Source organism: Pseudorasbora parva, chromosome 5, assembly GCF_024679245.1.
Source record: "Pseudorasbora parva isolate DD20220531a chromosome 5, ASM2467924v1, whole genome shotgun sequence".
Classification (NCBI taxonomy): domain Eukaryota; kingdom Metazoa; phylum Chordata; class Actinopteri; order Cypriniformes; family Gobionidae; genus Pseudorasbora; species Pseudorasbora parva.
The window spans coordinates 40,303,234-40,327,935 of record NC_090176.1 but is presented as its reverse complement, the minus strand read 5'-3'; the positions used below and the strand labels follow the sequence as shown (position 1 = coordinate 40,327,935).

At 37.3% G+C, this 24,702-nt stretch overlaps 1 protein-coding gene across 3 annotated transcripts in view; it reads left to right on the top strand.

Moving 5' to 3' along the window:
* Positions 1 to 24,702, top strand: part of erbb4b (erb-b2 receptor tyrosine kinase 4b) — a 382,561-nt gene that overhangs the window by 278,672 nt on the left and 79,187 nt on the right. For all 3 annotated transcript variants that reach the window (XM_067444314.1, XM_067444316.1, XM_067444315.1), the window contains exons 4-10: positions 128 to 259; positions 5,756 to 5,821; positions 13,483 to 13,601; positions 15,227 to 15,368; positions 16,920 to 17,033; positions 18,984 to 19,110; positions 20,145 to 20,218. In XM_067444314.1, the coding sequence (XP_067300415.1) occupies positions 128 to 259; positions 5,756 to 5,821; positions 13,483 to 13,601; positions 15,227 to 15,368; positions 16,920 to 17,033; positions 18,984 to 19,110; positions 20,145 to 20,218 (774 nt within the window). The remainder of the gene's footprint in view (positions 1 to 127; positions 260 to 5,755; positions 5,822 to 13,482; positions 13,602 to 15,226; positions 15,369 to 16,919; positions 17,034 to 18,983; positions 19,111 to 20,144; positions 20,219 to 24,702) is intronic.

Genomic DNA, 24,702 nt, shown 5'->3' with positions numbered 1-24,702 from the left:
TATATTCCATGTAAAATAAGATATTGATGAGGTCACCTTCACTGGAATATGATACGCTCAGAGGTGTCCACTGACATAAGTCATTAAGTACTCAATGGTGTTTTATTGTTGCTGTCTGTTTTAACAGAAATTCTGAATGGAGGGGTGTATGTGGACCAAAATAAGTTCCTGTGTCACGCCGATACAATCCACTGGCAGGATATAGTGAAGAACGCCCGCCCTGATCACCTGGTTGTGCCGTCTAACAGCAGCAGCTCCTGTGAGTACTGACCAATTAGAGCATGACGTGCAAAAATGTATTTTTACACTACTGTTTAAAAGTTTGGGGTCAGTGTGATTTTGAAATGTTTTTGAAAGAAAATGAAAGTATTTCAAATGTAAATGTATTCCTGTGATGGCAAAGCAGATTTTTCAGCATCATTACTCCAGGCTTCAGTGTCTCATCATGACCCTTCAGAAATCATTCTAATATACTGATTTGGTGGAATGCTATTTGGAATCGAAATATAAACATTATAAATGTATTTCATGGCACTTTTGATCAATTGCTGAACAAAAATCTTTATAAAAAAATCTTACTGGCCCCACACTTTTGAATGGCAGTGTACTATCATTTTTCTGTTCATCAAAGAATCCTAAAGAGAAATATGTTACAAACTGACACACTGTTTGGAAACCGTGATAATATTTAATTTTTTTATTTCCATTTGATGTATCTGTAGTTGTCAGGGTTATGTCTATGTCTGTTTAGTTTTGTTGTGTTTTGATTTAGTTCCTTCGTTGTGTTCCTTAGTCATTCGTTTCTGATTGATCCTGCTGTTCTGGTCGCTTAACTCACCTTTGTATTTAAACCCTTGGTTTCCTCACAGCCACTTTCCTCACTGGCTATGATCAGTATGTCAGTCCAAATATCTGTGCATATAAGGGGTTGAACAACTTCAGATTTTTTAATGTTGACATTTATGTGATAAAGCCGAGTCAACGTTGTCCTGTCAACTATGACGTCATTAATTAATAAATAAGCCTGAACCTCGAGCTGAGACTGAAGACAGGTTTTTTTGTGTGTGTGTGCACAGCTGATATGACAGAGCTGCTCAAAAGGTTATTGCTCCTACATAACAGCTTTTATTTATCAATTATTTTGTCTTTGGGTCATTATATTTCTCACAGAGTTCTGCTCGTTCTGAATCAGATACAGATAAAGTAGCCCAGTAAAGATTAGGCTACATTTATATGAATGCATTAGTGAGAGAATTAATGATAATGATTAATTCTACCTGCCAGTGTCTCTCTAATAGAGAAGCTGTGGGTTTTACCTATCTAGATCTCCGCGTGATGTGCGAGCTATGTGTGAGCGTTACAATGTATGCACTATGCATTCGTTTAGAATAGCGATTAGCTTGCATGTATAATAAGCTTTTGAAAACCTGCGTTCTCCCGATCAATTTGATGCATAATCAAGCATATCTTGTGCAGAGCTCTCTGGGTATGCGTTTATTTGTCATTTTCATTGTTGAAAACGGACCCTGCGTGTCAGGAAATGGCTTATCTTCTTGCGCCCTCTATAGGCCAGCGACTAGCCACAGTCAAGCTTAAAGCGTCATGGCAGAACATTAAAGTCGACTAGTCTGTGCAACCACTAGTGCATATCTGCTTACAATCCGATCAGATTTAGCAAGTGTGAAAGGCAAAAAAAATCACATGAAATGCTGTTACATTCATATGTGGGAATCCATTTCAGTCTGACGGCTCTGATCGGATTTTGGGTGGTTTATGTGACTTTCTCACACCACGTAAAATGTAAACATTAGACTTTGTTATTGGAAACGTGGACGAGCAGAAAATGATATTATAATGGAGACATGTTTTGAGAACGATAGAGATAACAGCACAGAATAAAGCCGCTCAAACCAGCCTCCTATGTTTCTGCCGCTGATGACACAGTCATGTTGTTAATAAGACAACACCTGACAACCCCTCCATGTGGCGGTTGTTGTTTTTGGCGTATACCTACCAACGCAATGGCATTTCCATTGAAACTAATGCTGATATTTAGAAAAACAAAAGAGCAGCATTGGACACACAAATCTGATCTGAACAAAATGCAATACATAATGTGGACAATGAATCATTTGGATCCGATTCCAATCAAAAACACAATTAATTGGACTGACACTGTGAACACCTTGCTTGTGTTATTGTGTAGTTGCCGTTTTGATTCTCCTGCGTATTCTCCCTGTTTATTAACTCTTGATCCTTTTTGGATTTGTGTGTGTTCATCCACACCTAACTGTAGTTCACCCAAAAATTTGAATTTACTATGAGCTATTATTGTAAAGGAAAATACCAAATATTTTTTGTCTTCCATGTCCAAAAAAAGAAGAAGAAAAAAGCCATATGGTGAAAAGAGTAGTGAGATTTCATTTTAGGGTTAACTAATCTTAACTTCCCCAGCAGCATTTAAAAAATAAAAATAAATTGTCAGCTACCACCAGCGGTTTTGGATCATTTTTTACAAAAATGTAATTGCCCCCGCAATCGTTTGTTGTATTAATTTTCTAGCATTCAATATATCAAAAGAAAGAACAGACATCCTGCTTTTAAACAAGAAACCCTGTTTTATTCTAGCTTCATGCATTCTTTTTTATCAACACTTGAATGTGGGTAAGTTTTATAAAAATAAAAAAAATGGAGCAAAAAGCTGAGAAAATCATGTTTTTGTCAACTAGATTGGATTTAGAATGATGATCAAAACATAGATGGAGTAGATCAAGTCAACCAACTAACCAACCCCAAATACTGTATAACTCATCCTGGTTCAACATTTCATTTGGTAATATTAGGCAGTTTTGATATACATGCATTTACATGTTTAATGTTGGTATAATCGCGCATATGCATATGATTACATGTGATATTGCTTGTTTCTGCTTCTTCTTCAAGTGTGTTTTGATCAGGAGATTCAGTACCCTTTCAGAAGTTGTGTGAAAGCACCCCTTACTGTATAACAGCGAAAACACATAAAGCTGGAAAAGCTGGGAAGCGGTTTCTCACAAATGGCGGAAATTTTCAGTCAATGACAGGGAAAGAGTAAAAAAAAAAAGATTGATGATTTAGAGAGGCTCACGTCATGTCCAATTAATCAGTCTTCTTGATCTGTTTTTCTCCCCACTACCCAGATCAAGGGTGTTGAGTTTGTAATCCTCAATAATCTCTTTGTGTGTTGGGGGAGGGATTTTCCTCATTGATTTTATTTAGTTATTTAGTGAGGTTATTTACATTAGCTATTCAGAAAAACAACAGGGAATAAGCAACGCTGTTTTTACCAATTAAAATGCAATTCTGCCCTTCCAGCCAATGTTTATCAATTACTTATTTCTAGTGTTTGTAACCTTCAGATTAGGTCAGAAGCAGCAGTGTAGGCGGTAAAGAGAAGCATAGAATGATCTTGATGGTCAATGTAAACATTAAAATGAACCAAATGAGACCTTGAGCGCGTCTGTCATTATTTACTCGCCCTCATTTCATTTTCAAACCTAAATTACATTCTCTGGAAACAGGAAGAGATGTTTTGATATTGTGAAACAATCTTCACATTGACCAGGAGTTTCCAAGCTCAAAAAGGCACCATGAAAGTGGCCCATACAGCTCGTAAACTACATCTATTTATCACACAAAACTATTGTATATGAATTCAGAAGACTTGGATTATAATGTACAAGTTTTCTGGAGCACTTATATGCTGATCTTTTGTCGTTTTTGGAGCTCTACAGTATTCAGATAAGATTTTTTTTTTTTTTTTCTATAGCTGTTCACGGTGTTTTAAATGTGGCAGATTCCAATATCAGATTCTAGTGTGGACAGATTGTGGTCCTGAAATAACCTGTATGCGCAAAAGAACAATTAAAAGCCATCCCAGAGTAGATTAAAATAAGTGATTATGCATTTATTTATTGTGATCTGCTGTGGAACCCAGTGAATTTATGCGGTAGCATATTCAAAACGAAGACAATGATGCAAAAAAGAGTGTTAATAAACATTTATGATGTTTTGCTTGTATAAAGAGCTGTCACATGTAATACTTGTAAGCTGTGACACATCACTCTCCTTCACTGACTACCTTCCCCAACTGTGTGGATAACTTTGGGTATGTAAAATCTTTAAAGTGACTCCCATGAGCACAGAATTGTGACTAATTGTAAAACATCCGACCTGAATCAGATTTAGGACCACATTGAAAATAATTGAAAAGATTATATTTATGTGGTTTTTGCTGTTCACACTGTCATGACAAAAACAGATCACATACATTATGAGCAAAACATTTTTTTATTTGGGTCACATTAACCTGCAGTCTGAACGTAGCCTAATTTCCATTGGATGATGGTAAATGACGACAGAATTTTCATTTAGGCTGAGCTATTAAAATGGAGTGGCCCTTTCTCACATATCTCACAAAAGTTTGCCATTAACAACAGAGAAATAGTACTTAGGCAGAAAAAGGGGAATCGAGAGAGAGTGTGTAAAAAAAAAAAAAAAAAAGGTGACTGTTAAAAAGGGGAGATAGTCAAAAGTGCCTGGCCCATGTAGTTGAAGAGAGTAAGCCACTAGTGTAATTACTCTTAACTGAAGTGGAACAGGGACAGAGGACAACACTCCATCAGTCAGCCATGCTCACACTGCAATTACCCAACAGTCAATTAAGCTTGGGTAGCAGAACAGCCACAGCAGATGAGTGTAGCAAAGCCATACGGGCCGTCTCCTCTGGGGCGGGAAGGATTCAGGCAGAGCTCCGGAGTGTCAGGGAGAACATTGTTCTGTCAGTCAGCGACGATTCTTCCCCCACTTCATCAGAACAGGGTCAGTGCGTATAAAAAGAGTTCTATCCCAAAGCGGAATGATCCAGATTATGGTTTCTGCATGTGATTAAACATTAAGGGCCCTATTTTAATGATCTACGCTCACTGTCTAAAGCGCATGCTGGAATTTGCAAACAGAAAGACGGAAAGCTTGTTTAGAGAGTAATCCTTTTATTTTTAATATTTAAAAATGTTTGTGATACTGCATGTCCCTGTGTGTGTAATAAACAGAGTCAATCAATCATTGTGCACCTAACTAATGCGCCCTTTATATAACACAGCCTTCAGACCAGGTTTTTGCTGGTCAATGGCGGTGTATTTCAGTGTTGCTCTTTTTTTTTTTGTGTGTGTGTGTGCTTTTTTTTCCTTTTTTTTCCTCGTTGCAACTCCTTGTGCATATGTATGTGTCTGGTCTCTTACTTTTTATAAGCAGCTGGGTTGTTTATAAAATAAAAAATGTAAAAACCCAAAATAGCAAAACCACACCATCATTGTGCCTGAACACACCTAATTTTCAGACCATGGACAAACAGATGGACACGTGTGCATTTGCTATTTAAACAACATGGCGCTGGATGTGAAAATGATAAATGTGGGCTGAAACTACCAAAACCACTTGCATTGCACCATGCTTGCTGTCGCATTTCACCGGGTGTATAATAGGACCCTAAGAGAGTGTATGATGCAATAATGATAGTTTGATAAGAAGGCACACTTTAAAGATTTAGAGCCGATGTGAAATCAAAATTGACTTTCTAAGTGTATCGATCTTTTTGGTCTTATAGTGCATAAGTGAATGTTATTTCAAATAAAACATGTTTGCTTGTGTAATCTTTTATTAAAATGCAGAAATAACTATGCTTGCAATAACTGAATGTTTTAATTTGTGGTTACAGGTCAAAGGTGTCATAGAGCATGTAATGGACGCTGCTGGGGGCCAAAGGAGGACCAGTGTCAGAGCTGTAAGTGTCAGAAATTTACTAGTGACTTTATAATGGGCCGAAATTTACTAGTGACTATAAAAAAAGGTGGGTCAGTGTAAATGATGAATGTACACTATATTGCCAAAGGTATTAGGACACCCCTCTAAATCACTGAATTCAGGTGTTTCAATATCAATAAAATCAGGCACCTAGGCATGCAGACTGCTTCTACAAACATTTTGTGAAAGAAAGGGTTGCTCTGTGAATTCAAGTGGGGTACCGTGATAGGTTGCTATCTGTACAAGTCGATTCTTGAAATTTCCTCACTACTAAATATTCCACAGTCAACTGTTAGTGGTATTATAGCAAAGTGGAAGCATTTGGGAACAACAGCAACTGTTGTAACAGTGTATGCTGAGGCACACACTGCGCAGGAGTCACCAATTTCAACTAGATAATTCCATGCTCTCCAACTGGAAACAGTTTGGAGATGGCCCCTTCCTGTTCCAACATGACTGTGCACCAGTAAACAAAGCAAGAGTCGTAAAGACATGGATGAGCCAGTTTGGTGTGAAGGATCTTGATTCCTGACCTCAACCCGATAGAACATCTTTGGAACTAATTTGAGCGGAGACTGCAAGCCTGGCCTTCTTGTACAACATCAGTCCCTGACCTCACAAATGCACTTCTAGTAGAATGATACAACTTTTCACAAACACACTCCTAAATGTTGTGGAAAACCTTCCCAGAAGCTTTGAAGCTGTTATAGCTGCAAATGATGGGCCAACTCCATATTAAACCCTGTAGTTTAACTATGTCATTAAAGTTCATGTGCATGTAAAGGCAGACATCCTAAAACTTTTGGCAATATATTGAATTGTTTCTCAACCTTTGGTCACATGACAGAGTGTCGCTTTCACTAGTATTTGACAATCATTCCTCACAGGATTCGAATTTGCTGCTTTTCAGTAACCATCCTAAGAAAATCTCTCAGAAGTAACTTTTACTCATGAATATAATATCTAGACTCTGCAGTGACAGCCGCCAGAGAGAGGTGAAGAGTCGTTCCACTCTGTGAGAGTTCTCCAGTTTTCTCCACATGCCCGATACGACACCTCCAGCAGGCCATGGCACACCGCTGCCCTCCCTGTGGAGGATAATTGAAGAGATAGACGGCGCCCGACTCTCCCTCTCCTCTCGCATGTAGCTGCGGACACCAGTTGCACTTAAAACTGCCATGATTAATTACTTTAGATCCCTCAAAACTCTCACACGTAGACCGATACTCTGCCTCTCTCTTGCAGGCTTCTTCTCAACAAGCTTGATCACAACAAGCAGTAACTCTGATTTCCCTCGACGTGCAGTCTTATAATGCAGTCAAATGCCAAGTCAGACTGCTCAAAAACATGTCATTACCCCTTCCTCAAAAAGCTTGCTATGCAGCAGTAAGGGTCTCTTTTTAAGGACAAAACACTTAACTTGTATTGGATTTTTTCCGCATTTTTTTTGTGTGAAAATTTCATATTAGAGAAAAGCCTCTCATGGCAGTTTGCATTACAGTACTCTTATGTCATTAGCATGAGCTGGAGGAGATGGAAAGTTAATAGGCAGGCCCACAAGGAATCTGCGCAGATCATTTCTGCAGAAAATTCTACAGATTTCCACTGAATTTGAACGCCTACATTTACAAAGTTATGTACATCCCCTGCTCCTGGCAAATTCATATGGAGCTAGAAATCAGTGTGAAACATCCATTTGATCCATACTAGTGATTGACAAGAAAAACATTTACCTAAACATGGGTGTGTAGGTCTTTAATTTTACCATACACTTTTACTTTTCATGTTTTGTAGCTTGTTTTGTCTGAGTACTATGCATATTTAAATTCTTACTACAATATCCAGCAGATTCTCCCCTAAAAAAAGAGCAGAAAGTCTGCCCGGTCTGTCTGGAACTGCTAATGGTATTTCAGCACATCTATGAGACCATGTATCTGTATTCACGACAGTATCATCACACAGATGAGCAGAGCAGAGCAATTTCACTTTACAGAATGGCAGGAAAACTATCATGTACCTGAAATTTGTACTACCCTGGTGATATCACCATTTATTCATGTAATGGACAATCATTTTTATAGGCTTCTCCATAAAGTAAAATGGTTTGGCGGGTCAAGTAGGGGAATATGAGCCTTTTTGCTTCTCAAATACACTCTAATTAATCATAATGTCCTGCCTGCTTCCTCTTTCCTCTCTCTTCTGCAGATGTACCTGTCATTTCACTCTGTCCCTCCATCTGGGTACCAACACACTCTCATTCTTCTTGTTCAGTTTTGTTTTCATTCCATCTTCAAGACCTCTGAGAGAAAATCTGTTATTTATATGGAGAAGCCATTTATTTGAACAGGCTCTTCTGTCTCTCTGTGGCTGTGTTCTAAATCAAGCAAGCATACCAACAAAAATGGAACCTCATATTTAGTAACCAATTTGGAACAGAATCTTGTATAAGTAGCAAAGTCCACAAAAGACTGGAATCTCAGTTAATGTGAATATACACAGTACACCCAAATACTGGATGGAGCACTCAATCTTTAATTACATTGAATAATTGTATCAATACTCACCAATTAAATTGTATATATTGAAAGAATTGTACACTATCATTCAAAAGGTTTATTTTTCGGGGACAGAAATCATGCATTTATTTAACAAGGATACAGTAAATTAATCAAGAGTGATTTTTCACAGTTACAACATTATTCTATCATTTATAAGTAAATGCTTTTTTAACAAAAAATTTAAGCCGCACATCTATTTTCAATATTGATGATGATAATAAATGTTTCTTGAGCACCAAACCAGAATATTAGAATAATTTCCATTGGATCATGTGACACTAAAAATGATTGCTGAAAATTCAGCTTTGCCATCACAGGATAAATGTTTTCTATTTTAATTTATTTTAAATTGCAATAATACTGTATTTTTGATCAAATAAATGCAGCCTTTGTGAACATACTGTAAACGACTTCTTACAAAAAACATTTGAATGATATATTGTACTTTTTATAAACAATATATTTGGTTGATTCTTTCATTGAGCTCATCAGAATTATTATATCAATATGGAATTGCCTTCTCCAGGAAATATTGTACATGTGATATACACTCACCTAAAGAATTATTAGGAACACCATACTAATACTGTGTGTAACCCCCTTTCGGCTTCAGAACTGCCTTAATTCTGCGTGGCATTGATTCAACTGCTGAAAGCATTCTTTAGAAATGTTGGCCCATATTGATAGGATAGCATCTTGCAGTTGATGGAGATTTGTGGGATGCACATCCAGGGCACGAAGCTCCCGTTCCACCACATCCCAAAGATGCTCTATTGGGTTTAGATTGGTGACTATGGGGGCCATTTTAGTACAGTGAACTCATTGTCATGCTCAAGAAACCAATTTGAAATGATTCAAGCTTTGTTATATGGTGGTACATTATCCTGCTGGAAGTAGCCATCAGAGGATGGGTACATGGTGGTCATAAAGGGATGGACATGGTCAGAAACAATGCTCAGGTAGGCTGTGGCATTTAAACGATGCCCAATTGGCACTAAGGGGCCTAAAGTGTGCCAAGAAAACATCCCCACACCATTACACCACCACCAGCACAAGCCTGCACGGTGGTAACAAGGCATGATGGATCCATGTTCTCATTCCGTTTACGTCAGACTCATCAGACCAGGCAACATTTTTCCAGTCTTCAACTGTCCAATTTTGGTGAGCTCGTGCAAATTGTAGCCTCTTTTTCCTATTTGTAGCGGAGATGAGTGGTACCTGGTGGGGTCTTCTGCTGTTGTAGCCCATCCGCCTCAAGGTTGTGCGTGTTGTGGCTTCACAAATGCTTTGCTGCATACCTCGGTTGTAATGAGTAGTTATTTCAGTCAAAGTTGCTCTTCTATCAGCTTGAATCAGTCGACCCATTCTCCTCTGACCTCTAGCATCAACAAGGTATTTTCGCTCACTGGACTGCCGCATACTTGATGTTTTTCCCTTTTCACACCATTCTTTGTAAACCCTAGAAATGGTTGTGCGTGAAAATCCCAGTAACTGAGCAGATTGTGAAATACTCAGACCGGCCGGTCTGGCACCAACAACCATGCCACTCTCAAAATTGCTTAAATCACCTTTCTTTCCCATTCTGACATTCAGTTTGGAGTTCAGGAGATTGTCTTGACCAGGACCACACGCCTAAATGCATTGAAGCAACTGCCATGTGATTGGTTGATTAGATAAGTGCATTAATAAGAAATTGAACAGATGTTTCTAATAATCTTTTAGGTAAGTGTAGTTTTTTGGATTTTGTGACTATAATCATGCTTCTTACCTTTTTTGGGACCTTACTGTATCTTTACAGGGGCTCATCCTCATATTATCTGAACTGCTTTCATATTTTATATCTGTGTAACGGTTCTCCAAAAATGTGTGTTCCATAGAACACATAACAGCATATGGATTTGGATTAATGCAAGTAAATAAGAACAGAATTTTAAATTTTTGGTGAACTAAAAATGTTGCAGACATAAGCAGCTCACTAAGATTTTGAGCATAGCCTGTTCTTTCTCCCTCTCTTTTCTCTAGTATATTCTGATCTCATTTAGATAGTCATGAGCAAAGCTTTGCACTACCTCCACAAAGACACTACATGTCACCGCACTGCACCAGATAAGTCCCGTCTGTTCTCTCCTCTCTCGTCTCGCCGTCCTCACCTTCCTTCTCTCATCACAGTGGTTAAATCCGCAGCTCGCCTCGCCACCAGCCGCCTAGCTTGAGTAGTCTTAATTGTCGAAACGATAAGGACAAAGTAATGGGAGAACTGCACGACTGTGAAATGGATTTGAGTTCTATCTCACGCTAATGAAGCTATTTACTAAGTTGAGGGCATTAAACATTCTTGTTGGATTTTTGCTGTATATTCCCTGTCATTTCTGCAAACTTAAATCTGTATTTCTCCTCAACCCAGTGGAGACTGTAAATATTACAATCTAGTGTATTCAAATAATGATTTTTTTAAAGCATAATTAGATTTGGAATCAATTTGTGCATGGCTAAATGGGGATTACATCTAAACAAGAGCGGTGGTTCTTGACCTAAAATGTGTCTGTGCTGTAAAACACGGCAGTTGAGTCACTAATGAAACTCTCAGAGGCTAAATATTCTGTGCTTTATAGTCTTCTGTATACTTTATCAGATTGATAGTGTTTAATTGCCAGAGCTGGATGTATTTTAAAAAGCGTGTTTTATGGAAAATGAATCAACCTATCATCGCTCTTCAGAGTGGGCCTTTAGTTCAGTAAAGTGTCTTTTGTTTAGGCCATTTGGTGTCGGTATGCGGTAATGGCTTCCACTGCCATAATGGCAGCAGAAAAGTGATATTTCAGAGGAAGGCCAATTCACATCAATTGAATCTGTTCATATAATTGTATATATCTTTTCATAGAAATAAAATCCTTAGCTACATTAAGTAGTATTGAATGTATGCATTATGAATGTAAATAGGTAGATTACTTTTTCTATTAACATTTTAGTTTAAATGTTAAATAAATGTACATGGAAAAGTGTGTAAGTGCTGAGATAATCATAGTTTCAATTAGATTTTTTTTTACAGTTCTCTTGAAGGGTTCATATAAAACATTTTTCTATTATTATTTCCCCTGGTGCCAATGTATTAAGACATTTTTTTTCCTCCTAAAAAGGAGGAAAAAACATTCACATTAATTTGTGTGGCTTAATTACTTAAGGTTAGACCAGAAGCTATGTAATATAAAAATAAACATCCGACTTTGGGATCATCATTCAGAAGGATATGTAGAGCTGCAGGTGCTACACACAACCAGAAACAGCTGAAGGTTTGGTGAACTTTTAAACGCTTTACTCTCAATGCATATTGTTAATTCTCCTGGTAATCATATCTATCTGACAATGACTGGGTGGGCCATGTTTCTGATCACTGTAGGTATCATTGATGTGGTTAGTTTAGTTTTAATAAGCTCTCTATTTGTTTAATGAAGGAATGTTTTCAGTAAGAAGTGTGACTTTGAAATGATAAATACTCACTTAGCATGAGATCATAATAACTTCATGTATATAGTAGTTACGAAAATTATAAAGCTATAGTAACTATACTTGTATAGTTATTATAGTAACTATAAAATTATAGCAAAATATATATTTTAGGTCTTTTTGGATTAATTATAGCATGTTACCCAGCAGGTCACGGCTTGAAATTTTGTGTCGACATACCAAGATTCATGTACATCTGAACCCCGTCACGCTTAGAGAGACTTGTGAACTCTTGATAAAGAATTAACATGCATTTGTAAGCGGCTGTGTAGCGTGCAGTCAGCCTGAACAAGCATGCACATACAAATGCTGCTGTGGAAATCCAATTACACCGTTTTACAAGCACCGTGCTAGTCGCACTTACACTCACATTCATGTGGGGGCTGGTAGATAAATTAAAAAGACAGTCTTTTTAGGATTTGAGTCTTTGTGATTTTGTACATTGTTGCGTTTCAGAACCACAATGCATAACGTAACCCACTGGCCATTTGCATAAAATGTATTCTACTGTAGCTTGTTTTCTCTTTCTGGTCAACATTTGTGATGGCAGAGAAACTGTTTTAGAATCTCACTGGAGAAGTTAAAGTCAAAACATTTTCAGCTATCTAATCTTCCATTAAAAAATTATAATTATTTTTTTTAGAAATTTTAACTTTTATTCAGCATTAAAAGGATGCATTACATTGATCGAAAGTAACATGCATGTTACAAAAGATTTCTATTTCATATAAATGCTGTTCTTTTAAAACTTTAAATTAATCAAAAAAACATAGGGAATCAGTATTCCCTTAAGTATGTTTTTTTGTATGATTTTTTTGAATGATCAGTATGGTTTTTTGTATGATTTTTTTTTTGGTATGATTTTTTGAATGATCAGTATGGTTTTTTGTATGATTTTTTGAATGATCAGTATGGTTTTTTTGTATGATTTTTTTAATGATCAGTATGGTTTTTTGTATGGTTTTTTTTTTGTATGATTTTTTGAACGACCAGTATGGTTTTTTGTATGATTTCTTTAAATGATCAGTATGGTTTTTGGTTTAATTTAAAGTTTTAAAAGAACCGCATTTATTTGATTCTCTGTGGTTACACATGGTGTCCATGATATTTTGTCAATTTTGATAGTAACTCTATCACACCCTTAATTAAGGTTTGTTTCTATCCTAACAATGTAAGAAGAGTTGCATTAGCTAAGCAGTCACATCTGTGTTTGCATCCTTACAGCATGAAAAGTATGTTTCTGGCCTAAAGTATATTTCAGAAAGCTCCCCAAGCTCATTCAGCAGCTACACCGGAGATGTATTCAGCATGCCATATGGTAGGAATTACTGTGAATGTTTTCATTCATTACTGTGAGTATCGCTAGGAGTAGGAGAGCAGCACTGCTCCACGTTCCCCATCGCTCTGAAGACCACACATCACCACTTGTTCTCTCTGGCTAGAGCTCTGTTTACACACAATACCACTCTTACTGGCATCTAGACAGCTGTGTAGTACGATAAGGGATTATACTTAACACTAATGATAATTTTCATCAGATAATGCAGTTTCTAAACTTATCTCTCTGTTTCTTTCTCAGTGACGAAGACGGTGTGTGCCGAGCAGTGTGATGGCCGCTGTTTTGGGCCGTACGTCAGTGACTGCTGCCATCGCGAGTGTGCTGGAGGCTGTTCGGGACCAAAGGACACAGACTGCTTTGTATGTCTTCAGCATTTTTGTAGCACACACACACACACACACACACACACACACACACACACACACACACACACACACACACACACACACACACACACACACACACACACACACACACACACAAGCATATTAGTGATTATAGAATATAGTAGATCAGCTTTGCCACTAGTTGATGCTTTAGCTCTGTGCCAACTAGTGACAGATCACATGACTACAGTTTGTTCTATGTGATGACAGCAGGACGAACTCTCTCTGTCCACAAACTATGTCCTTGTGTGCCTGTCATAGTCAAATATAAAGTGGGGTTTCAAAGTCCACTAGTAATTCAGCATTTTTCTAATTTAATAGGGTTTTTATCAACACAAATTATACTCCACAAGTTGGTCATGTTTTCCAGTAAGATTTGAAAATTGTCCAAAGAGCTTCTGAAGCTTCAAAGAAAGCAAGAAAGTTTTACATTTTGAACAAAGTAGTTAAGGTTCATTCACATCAAGAATGATAAGTAAGATAACTATAAACATAGCTATAACTATAATTATATGACATTCTGTTTATTACACTGCAATTATGTCGTCTGCCAGAATAAATTGTCAAGATCTTTAAAGCAGGATGGATTCTGATTGGCTGTCATTGTTTTTATTGTTTATCAGCTGGGGTGAAAATCATTCTGAAAGTGATTCCAATGATGTCATTCCTCTGTCGTAATTATTATAATTGTGGTGTGGACTTCCGTATTCTCATAGAATTAGAATGATTCTTAAAACGTTGTGTTTTTATAAGTTTTAATTAGATTTTGAATCTCAGATTTGAATGTGGAATCAAACTGTCAGTATTTTATGGCCTTATCAGCATTCCACAAACCTGCAATTGTATAAGTGTTACGGTAACAGCGGCAGACCCATTCTGGCTCCCTCACCTTATCTGTGAGTTTTTGTTCAGCTGTGATATTCACTTCTGCAAAAGAGATCCATGTTGCCTACAGATGACTCGCTTTTGACCTGAAATCTCCCTATAGGAGACGTTCTTTGCACTGGAGATACCATTAAAATCTCATTTCCTCCCACAATGCTTTGCTGTGAATGAGAGTGGGGGCCACACCTCTGTAGCTCTTTTGTAACATGCTGCCTGGGCAGATCCCAACCGTCTCTGACTGCTCCTCGCTCCTCCGGCCCTTAGAGAAAGCGATTTATCGCACCTCTCTGGTTTTTAATTAGTTATCCTCAGCTGTAATCATTGACATTGTACTTCTCAATTGTTCCCTTTTAATTGAAAAAGCACTTTCGCCGCATGCATTGGGATTTGGATCAATGCCTTCAATTTTTTTTTTTTTATCTCAGCAACTCTAAGACAGAAAACATATTCTCACATGTTTCTAAAGTCCGACTTACAAAGCCTAGAGAGTTCCTTTTCCTTTAGCCTGTTTGAATCGGTATTTATTAGTAGCATTGCTGCGTTATATTGAGTTTATGTAGTATTGGTCTTGGTTGACATTGACATACTTTTTTGTGGGTTGAAGCTGATTAGTGGAGCAATTTTGTGTTCCTGCACATTCTTCTATTGCATAAAAATGTAATTTATTTAATGAATGTGTATTGCTGTCAATAACCTTGTTTCTTTTTGTCAAGGCCTGCACTAACTTCAACGACAGCGGTGCATGTGTGACGCAATGCCCACAGCCCTTCGTCTACAACCCCACCACGTTCCAGCTGGAGCACAACCCGCGGGCCAAATACACATATGGAGCTTTCTGCGTCAAAAAGTGCCCACGTAAGACAGAGAGAATGAATATAAACCTGTGTTTGCTTACACACACACAGTTCGAGCTGGAACTTTGACTAGCATAAATGGATATCAGCTGCCATGTCTAGGCCCGCTCACAAGCGGGCGTGTAAGCATGTTTCAGATTGAATGCAAATGAGGCGGATCGGCAGCACCTGAGTCCTCACGCTCCTCTGAGCCCCTGATGTGGTGTGGCCCACACGTAGAGCCCCAGGAGTGAGCCTGTCTGCTGAATCTCACTCAGCTTCTTGACCTCTGAAGGAGGAAAAGAAGAAAAAAAGAAACCTTCCAAGACCCTTCAACTGGGGATCTGTGGCAGTTCTGCAGGAGGTCCGCCAACTATTGTTGGATCTCAAAATAATTATCGTTAAAATATTCAAATATGCATTAAAAGCGACATTAAGCTAACCCTCATGTTCTGTTGAGAATTGCTTTCTTTTTATTTTTGTTTCTCAGCGACAAATAATGTATAAAAAAGTAGCTAAATGTATTTTCCCTTTGCCAGTCATTTAATATGCTACTCTAACCTAATCAAATTCTAGTAGATAGATATTATAATAAAACCCATCTTCTTTTTATAACCACGATGCAGTAATGCACCCGAGACCCCGATTTGGTTCCCCAAACAGAAGATAAACATAATTTCAACCACTGCTTGTCCATCCCACATTAAAATAGTACTAAAATGCATGCAAACAATGCAGCACACAGTATTATACAATATAAAACAGCTGATTGTGATTGTAATGGATAATTACGGTACGAAGATAGTATTCTTGTGTTTCTCATTGAAACAATGAAAGTCTCTTATGATCTGGCCTGACTTTTTTGAATTCTTCTTTGAAGAATGGGGAAAGAGAAAGTAACATCAAAATAATGAAAGAGAGTAGTGATAACAGTGGTTATAGGTGAGTACAAGTGCCATTATTCCCCCTCGCTGCTGCAGAATGAAGGGTTTGCAGACTGACAGACGCCCTCTCCAGTGCTCAGTCCACGATGAATGTTATCGTGCAGTACTCAGAGACCCGTTCCATAACCCTAACCGCCCTCTCCAGTCGTACAAGGCCACTTCATTCAATGGGACAGCTCTGAAATCCTCAGTTTGCTTGTTTCACTAGGTTGTCAAGTGAGGATTGTGTTTTTTTACCCAGGGTTATTCTTTCTTCTGGTGTCATGTTAAATCCAATGCCACAGTAAGACACTGAGATTCGCATTACATGTAAGCGGTGAAGAGAGACGTCTGCACTTGAGAGCTCCATCTTCTTTTATCTGGTCCTCTGCGAGCCCTCTCTCCTCTTTGGTGATGAATGCCACGCTGCACAGTCGCCCCCGGAAATGGGCTCTATTCACGCACACACACCACAGTCAGTGTCCCCAGTGCGTTTGCACAGAGGTGTTAATGGTTTTTGTCTGAGAATGGATGTTTCTCCTCTACCATTACAAAATGTCAATGGCCTTTTTCACAAAGATTGCTTAGAGTTTGTTCAGGGGCACACTGGCATCTAACCGTTTGTTCTGCCTGTGTGTGTGGCGTGACAGATAACTTTGTGGTGGACCACAGCTCCTGTGTCAGAGCCTGTCCCAGCAACAAGATGGAAGTGGAGGAGAACAGGATCAAGATGTGCATCCCCTGCACTGATATCTGCCCTAAAGGTGATCCCACACTTCTTCAAAGCTCACCAAAATGTCACATTTATTATGATGGTTGCCACATAAACAAAATTTCAGTTGTCAGTCAGCACGTTTACGTGGACACCTTTTGTCTGTGTTTACATGCAAACCAGTAACCCAACGATGTGTTTACAAGACTTTATTAATAAATCAGGTTATTTCCCCATATTGGCATCAAAACTATAAGTATTAATAAGTATTTAATTTGTTATGCCGGGTGTGATGATAAATAAAGCCTTAAAAACCAAAAAGAGAGTTAAATGTCAGCAGGATATTTGCATATCCTCTCATGCAGTTGCAGATGAAGCATTTTGACTATACCACTTCTGCTGCTGCTGCTGCATAAGGTTTTGAGAAAAGACTATGATCAAGAAAGAGTGTTTGCTATATTTCCTCCTCGCTTACTGCAAAACACTCGTTATGTCTGAATGCGCTTATCTAGTTGGGATGCGTTCCTTTCACATGCGCACTTTCAATTAACCGACAGAAAGCAGTTTAATGCTTTTACATGCTGGGTTAAATCAGTGGGAAAAATCTAGCTCTGGCGATCAGTTTATTCTTAAGCCGTTTATGACCTTACTATGATAAAGGAAAATAGGTTGACAGCTTATTAAGCATAATCAGGTTAAGAACGTGCATTTAAACGCGATCAGTGAAATGTCACAATCTGTGATCAAAAACTTCTTGTAACACTTAATTTATAGCAGTATTATTTTAGTATTATGTGTCTCCCTGGACCACAAAACTACTGCTAACACAGGTATATATCTGCTATATATATATATATATATATATATATATATATATATATATATATATATAATATTTTGTTATTTCACAATCAAATATTTCACAATTATTTGAGTAGTTTGTTTTTAACCCCTTATAACTGTCCCCCCCTTTTTGAGAATAGTCATGAAAATGCACTATCCAAACCTTAAGGGTTGTGTTTCAAATATTATAGAATATAGACTTAAGTTTGGTCTTGATTTAAAGAAGACACTCAGCAGATTATTGCTAAAGTGAAAGCATTTCAAAATATGAAAAAATACAGATGTTACAGATGTTTATAGAAAGATACAGTACTAAATATTTATTTTATTTTATATAAAATATATATTTTACAAAAAAAATTATTCTAAAATGACTAAAAAATCAAAGCCATATGTCTTACCAAGTTGTGTTCCAAATTTGAAGTTGATATCACCAGAATTGTAGTCCCCACGAGATTTTGTTTAGGGACTATACCAAAAATAGCCACAGGTGTCATTCAATTTACATTGATTGTTTGTTTTTTAATGAATTTTCCTGTAAATTTCTGTCCAAATATCACTTCCATCATAAAATAGTAACCCAATATGGAACCTTGAGACTCAGACATTTCCAATGATATATGTTTTGTCAAGATTAGAAAAGTTTTTGATTATAAAGTAATTAAAATACATTTTGTAATATGAAACATGACACCGCCCACTAGGGGAGGAGCCCGCTAGAAGAATTTAGAGTACCGTTTCCATGGTAACGCAACCTCTGATTTCAAAATGGTTTTCACAGGAGGAATTTTGAGTTCATAAGCTTTCAAATATAACTCATTTATGATAATTACTAAAATATATGATACGAAAAAAGGCGATCAAAAAAAGAGTGACAGGTGTCCCCGCCAGCGGTTAAATTAACGATTTCAAATAATTGATAGATTGATTAGTTCCTTGTAGCTTAGTAAACTAAAAACTACAATTTCATACTAGCTTCCACAACCCTGTTTTACAGTAGTAACAGTAATGTGTAAAAAATGGTATTTTGGTGGAAACCTTGCTCATTAATTTGACCTGACATTAACCATGAATTAATTATTATTTCTCTCAAAGTTTTCAAACATCGCCTGAAAGTTCCATCCATAATTTTTACACCATTGTCTGATTTATGTTATAGCATGTGATGGGATTGGCACTGCCAGCCTTCAGACGGCTCAAACTGTGGACTCCAGCAACATTGACAGATTCATCAACTGCACCAAGATCAACGGAAATCTGGTGTTCCTCATCACAGGCATTAAAGGGTGAGAGTGGCTCCTTCACGGCCTCTGTCGGCTCACTTCACAGCCATTACACTCTGCTTTACAGCTGAATATCGGATATTGGATTGTCGGCAGCCATTTGACCTATGCTGCTTCTTTTTTATCAGATAACATCAGCTTTAATGATGCAGGAGGGGATTCATGTGAATGAAAAGCTCTAGAGAAACCATTCACATCATGGCTGTGTAAAAAAACAAAACAACAGTGACCAGTTTAATAGCACACATTAAAAGTACCGTTAACACACTTTGCGAGTTTAGACAGTCAAGCAAGACCTACGAGACCTTCTACTGACTCTCAAGACAGCCACGGTTAATGTGATTTTTATATGAGAAATGTGCTTCCCCCTCTTTATATAAGTGCTGTGAAATATTTGACTGTCAGCTTGTCAAGAAGTCATTTGACCTCTGGTTGACCTGCTCCCTCCAGTGGCCTCTTTCTGATCCCACAGTGCCTGATTGGCCGGCCCTCTAACCCCATATAGCTGACTCTGCTCTTAAAGGGCAATGCAGGGCCAGCAGCTGCAGCATGCTGGGAAAACCCATGTGCACACATACGTACATCCTGATAGGCATGTAGATGACATCATATCCACCGCAAACTGTGATATGGAGTGCACATATTTCTTACACGTATTCCCACGTGCACACTCTTACACATGCCGCGTCAGCAGGTGTTCTGGACACATCCTCCCCGAAGATATCCAGCTCAATGGTGCTATTAAAACCGGCTGTTATAAGGCATGGAGACTTAGAAAAGATCTAGAAAATTCAGCATACTGTGTGGGATGGATTTGGTCAGCAGACACCGGTTGAATGCATTTGTATTGATAGTCTGCCCTTCCGGACTCTATAATAACTTATTTGTTTACAAATGGCTTTCTCACAGTTAGCTTTAAGAGCTTGTCACACAATCAGCCTCAGTCAGGTTTTTCTTGATTTCTTAAAGAAATGATATGGCTCTCAATTTGTAATGAGTATGATGTGTATTTACATCAATCTTTGTGTGTGTTACAGGGACATATACCACAACATAGAGCCCTTGGATCCAGAGAAACTCAATGTGTTCCGCACTGTTCGAGAGATCACTGGTAAGTCAAGTTAGTTTTATTTGGATTGGGCTTTTACATAATAATAATAATGATGATATGATTATGATAACACATAGTGTTTATAATAATGTGTAGTGCATTACAAACATAGAGCAAGCCAAACAAATGACAAAGATATAGCCTTCGGAGTAACCAGCACTCAGCAGGGGGAGGTCATTTTTTCACGTAATTCCTGTTAAATACATTCATTTAAAATATGAATTTCTTATATATTAAAAAAAAACTTTCGAACGGTAGTTTATGATGGGCGAATGATGTATTGTAAACATGTATCTTATTTTATTGTATATTGTAAGGCAGTATAGAATCGAGGTTGACCGATTCATCGGATTTGCAGATTAATCGGCACCGATAGCTGATTGGTGGAACAATCGGTTATCATCAAAAATCAATACCGATAGTTTTTCCGGTTTGCGTCCATTGCGGGAGCGGCTGAGAAGGGTGCTGTCATTATATAGTGTGAGAGCGGCCTCTAGAGGCCAAATAAAAAACTACCACTGTTTACATTAACACGTGAGGAGGCTGCACGCTTCATCGAGCGCTGCACAGAACGCGCTGACACATCTGACGTGCGTTTAAAACACCGAAATGGAAACGGTATGAATATAGAACACTTTAGTACATGTTGCCAAATGGTGACTAGATGCGTTAACAGCGAAAGAACAGCAGTATGTATGTACTTTACTTTGTTGTCGAGGCTGACAGGAAGCTAACGTTAGCAGTAACATTTACCTCAAGCAGTTAAAGCGATGTAACAAAAAGTGATGTAAGAAACAAGACTGTATGGTCATGAATCCGACAGAAATATAAACGCATTCGATTTCAATACATATTTTGTTATATTGATAAGAAAACCGTCAAGTGTTATAAAAAAAGCTAACTTTTGGATTTATATGAAATAACACTTAATATAATACAATAATACATTATAATACATTATATCCAATATTCCATTTGTAACATTAAGGTTAATAAATGCTAAAAGTATTATTCATTGTTAGCTTTATCTGTCAACCTTTTTTAAGCACTATGAACTAACATGAATGATTAACCTGTTAAGCTGATTTCTAAATTTTGAAAAAATCCTAAGAAATGTATACTCAGACTAAAACAAATACAGTTTGTGAATCCTTTGCACTAAAAGCATAATTATGGTCTCATTTGAAAGCAGACACCTGGCAGTTTACTGTAAAGTCAAAATGATAATATTTTTTATAATAAAAAAAAGCTATAATAAGCTTCAAAGTTTTGTAAAGTTATTAGAAATTGATTTGTATGAAATATCTTTATGAAAATAAAATTGAAGTGGGCCTTGGAGAAATCTAGAAATGCACTACAGCTAAAGCCACAAGTCTGACCATGTTATATTTCAGATCTGAAGATGATCAGTCTAAAACTCTGAATTTTATTAAACGTTTTACAAGATCGTTTCATGTGATTTTATTTTGAGATATCTCTGAAATATCAACTGATGTTTATTGCCATATCTTCTCAGCTTTCATTCTCTATTTTGCCTCTATTGTTTAGAGGTGCAAACTGCCCCATTCAGTTTGTCTCCCCAACACACATTCACACTTCTGCGGACTGGTTATGGCTCTAATTATTATTCTTTTGTCTGCATTATAATTACTAACGATTCTCTATTCAAACTGTTCTATTCAAACCTCATTTCTAAATCAAACCTCTCACTTTACCCTCACTGAGACTCTATTGAATGCATTTCGTCCAAATAAGCATTTCAGTAGTTTTACATTTAGAAAATGTTCATAAAAATAAAGTATTTACTCAGTGGCAGGTGCATCTAGGGCAAGCTAGCATGTTAGCTTAGCACACCAGCAAAACAACAATTTATACGATTAAAATCATGTTTTATTCAAAACTTGCTTCATATCACTTTATAATTTATAAGTCGAGTGTTTTATATAACAATATGTGATCTCATGTAGCTTCGGGTCAAAAAATCTGACAGAAAATATACAATGCTAAAAGCTATGTGGAATAGCATTGCATTATAAATATCATCTATTATGAAACCACCCAACATGGCATAAAGAACACAGACCAACCATATATTGCCGCGATTGTGTGTTTATTGTCTTAAAACGTGTCTATCTGCATAAAATAGCCATCTGACGATCGCTAGAAAGCAGCTTTGGTCATGTCAGATACTTCCTGAATGTCACATGGTGTGTCTGTTCTTCATCTATGCATAGGGGAGTGAATTTTCAGTAGTACAGCTTTCCAGCGCCCTCCGGCTGCCAGAATGAATTGAAAACACAGCATATCACAGTCTACTGCTCTCATAATCACACATCCGCGGATTTTGGATAAAGATTGAATAAATAATACTTCTCTGTATAGAAATTTGACTCAAACATGTGAGAATCTATCAATATTTCTCCACATCTGCACACATTTGAAGTAAAAGCCCTGAGGGAAGTTGTTTTGTCGAGTGTCTTCATGACGACCAGAGAAGAGTTTTTTATGAATGGGAGCAAATGACGCGCATATTACAATCAAAAGGTAGCGACGCCCAAGATCATATTCATAACTCCTGGCACATATTAACACATTACGGTCATTATAAGACTTTGAGAATAAAACAGAGGTAACAAAATTAAACTTTAGTCTTAGATCTTTTTAATGATGTATAGTTTGTCAAGGTAATTACTTACATCTGATAGTAATTTTGAGCTAATTTAAGCAAAGAGAGTTTCAGCACGTCCTCGTCCTCGTGACGCTTATCAGGTTAAGATACAGTTGTATTGCTCAACTATTATTACACGGTGTAAAATGGATATTGCATATCATTCATGTAAGCTAGCTAAATAAGCTATATATATATATATATATATATATATATATACATACATACATATATATACATATGCAATTTAGAACATTTTCATGGTTCAGTAGTGTTTTTTTTTTTTCTTGTAATAAAGTTCAGCACTGTTTTGTGTGGGGTTTTTTTTTGTTATTTTTTTTGTTATTATTATTACTATTATTATCTTTTTTTTTAAACTATCGGTCGATTAATCGGTTATCGGCAAGTGTGGTCCAACTTAGCTATCGGTATCGGTAAAATCCACTATCGGTCGACCTCTAGTATCGAATGTATGCTTAACAGAGTAGATAAGATGTCAAAGTGAAATGTCAATTATCAGTACATTTCATACAGTACTGAAATATATCAATAAAAATTGCTTTAAAATTTCAACTTAAAAAAAGTTTACTAAATATGTATGTTTATGCTTGTTAAAATATGTTCTAACAGAAATTCTCACGTTTACTGTGCATTTTGCATGACTTTATAGTGTTTTAGGGTAATTTGTTTAACACATCAGTGGCCAGATTTACTAACCCTCTTTTGGTGTCATAAACTACTTTCAGGATTTACTAAAGGCGCGCAGTGTAAAATTAGTGCTGGAAAGGCATGGACAGGGTTATTTTTGCGGCAGACCTTATTGTATATGCATTTGTAGGAGTTTCCCTTTCAGGGGCAAAATCTATGGGAGGAGAGTATTTAAATGTAAATAAATCATGCAAGGTACTTTACAAAGGTTTGCGCTCGTAAATTTACTGGCATTTGCGCCATTATTTACCGCCCAAAAAAGCACGTCTTAAACCAGACACTAACGGGTAGATTGCGTTGGTCATTATGGAAATGATCTGGCTGTATATTCTTTAATTTTAGCCTTATCTGTAGATCACTCACAGAACTGTCCACTCCCATCGGCACTTTTATATAATTGCACGCTCATGCTAATTTGCCCTGCTTAGTAAATTTGTCCTTAAGGCCCTGTTTACTCATGGTTTTAAGATGTGTTTTGGTCATTGAGATCACAAGTAGACGAGGCAGACACATGCCTGTCTCTTTGGTCCAATTTCAACCTGATTTCTTCGAGAGGAGGGTCTATGGGTGGGTAAATCTATTAGCTTTTTCAGATCTTTGGATCTAATGGACAAAATATGCTAATGCAGTTTACATATGAATGCAACTGGAGACCACGGTAAAACATCCGAACACGAGCGTGTACACTACAAAAGCAATCGGTCGAATACGTTTTCAAATACCTCTGGAAGTGGCCAAAAGTGAACAAGCTCAAAACGTTTTAGACCCAGTTTACACCTGTACCTGGTGTTATCCACTTGTGATCCGATCGACCAAAATCTTAATACCAGGTGAAAACACAACCTGAGAGAGTGTTCCAAACCATTTCAGTTAGGGTGCTGCTTTGGAAGGTAACAGACAGTAGACAGCGAGGCAGCTTTCTACATTTTGAAACAGAGCCTTTAACTTAAGCTTTCATAAAGAAGAAAAAATAGCTGATTCATATGCCCAGATTTACATAATCCACCTGTTTTATTGAAGAGTTACATCAAAAACAACAGCACAGAGGAAGATCTAGTGTGTTTGTGCATTTGTAGATGTGTGTGTAGGATGTGTGTAACTGTGTGTG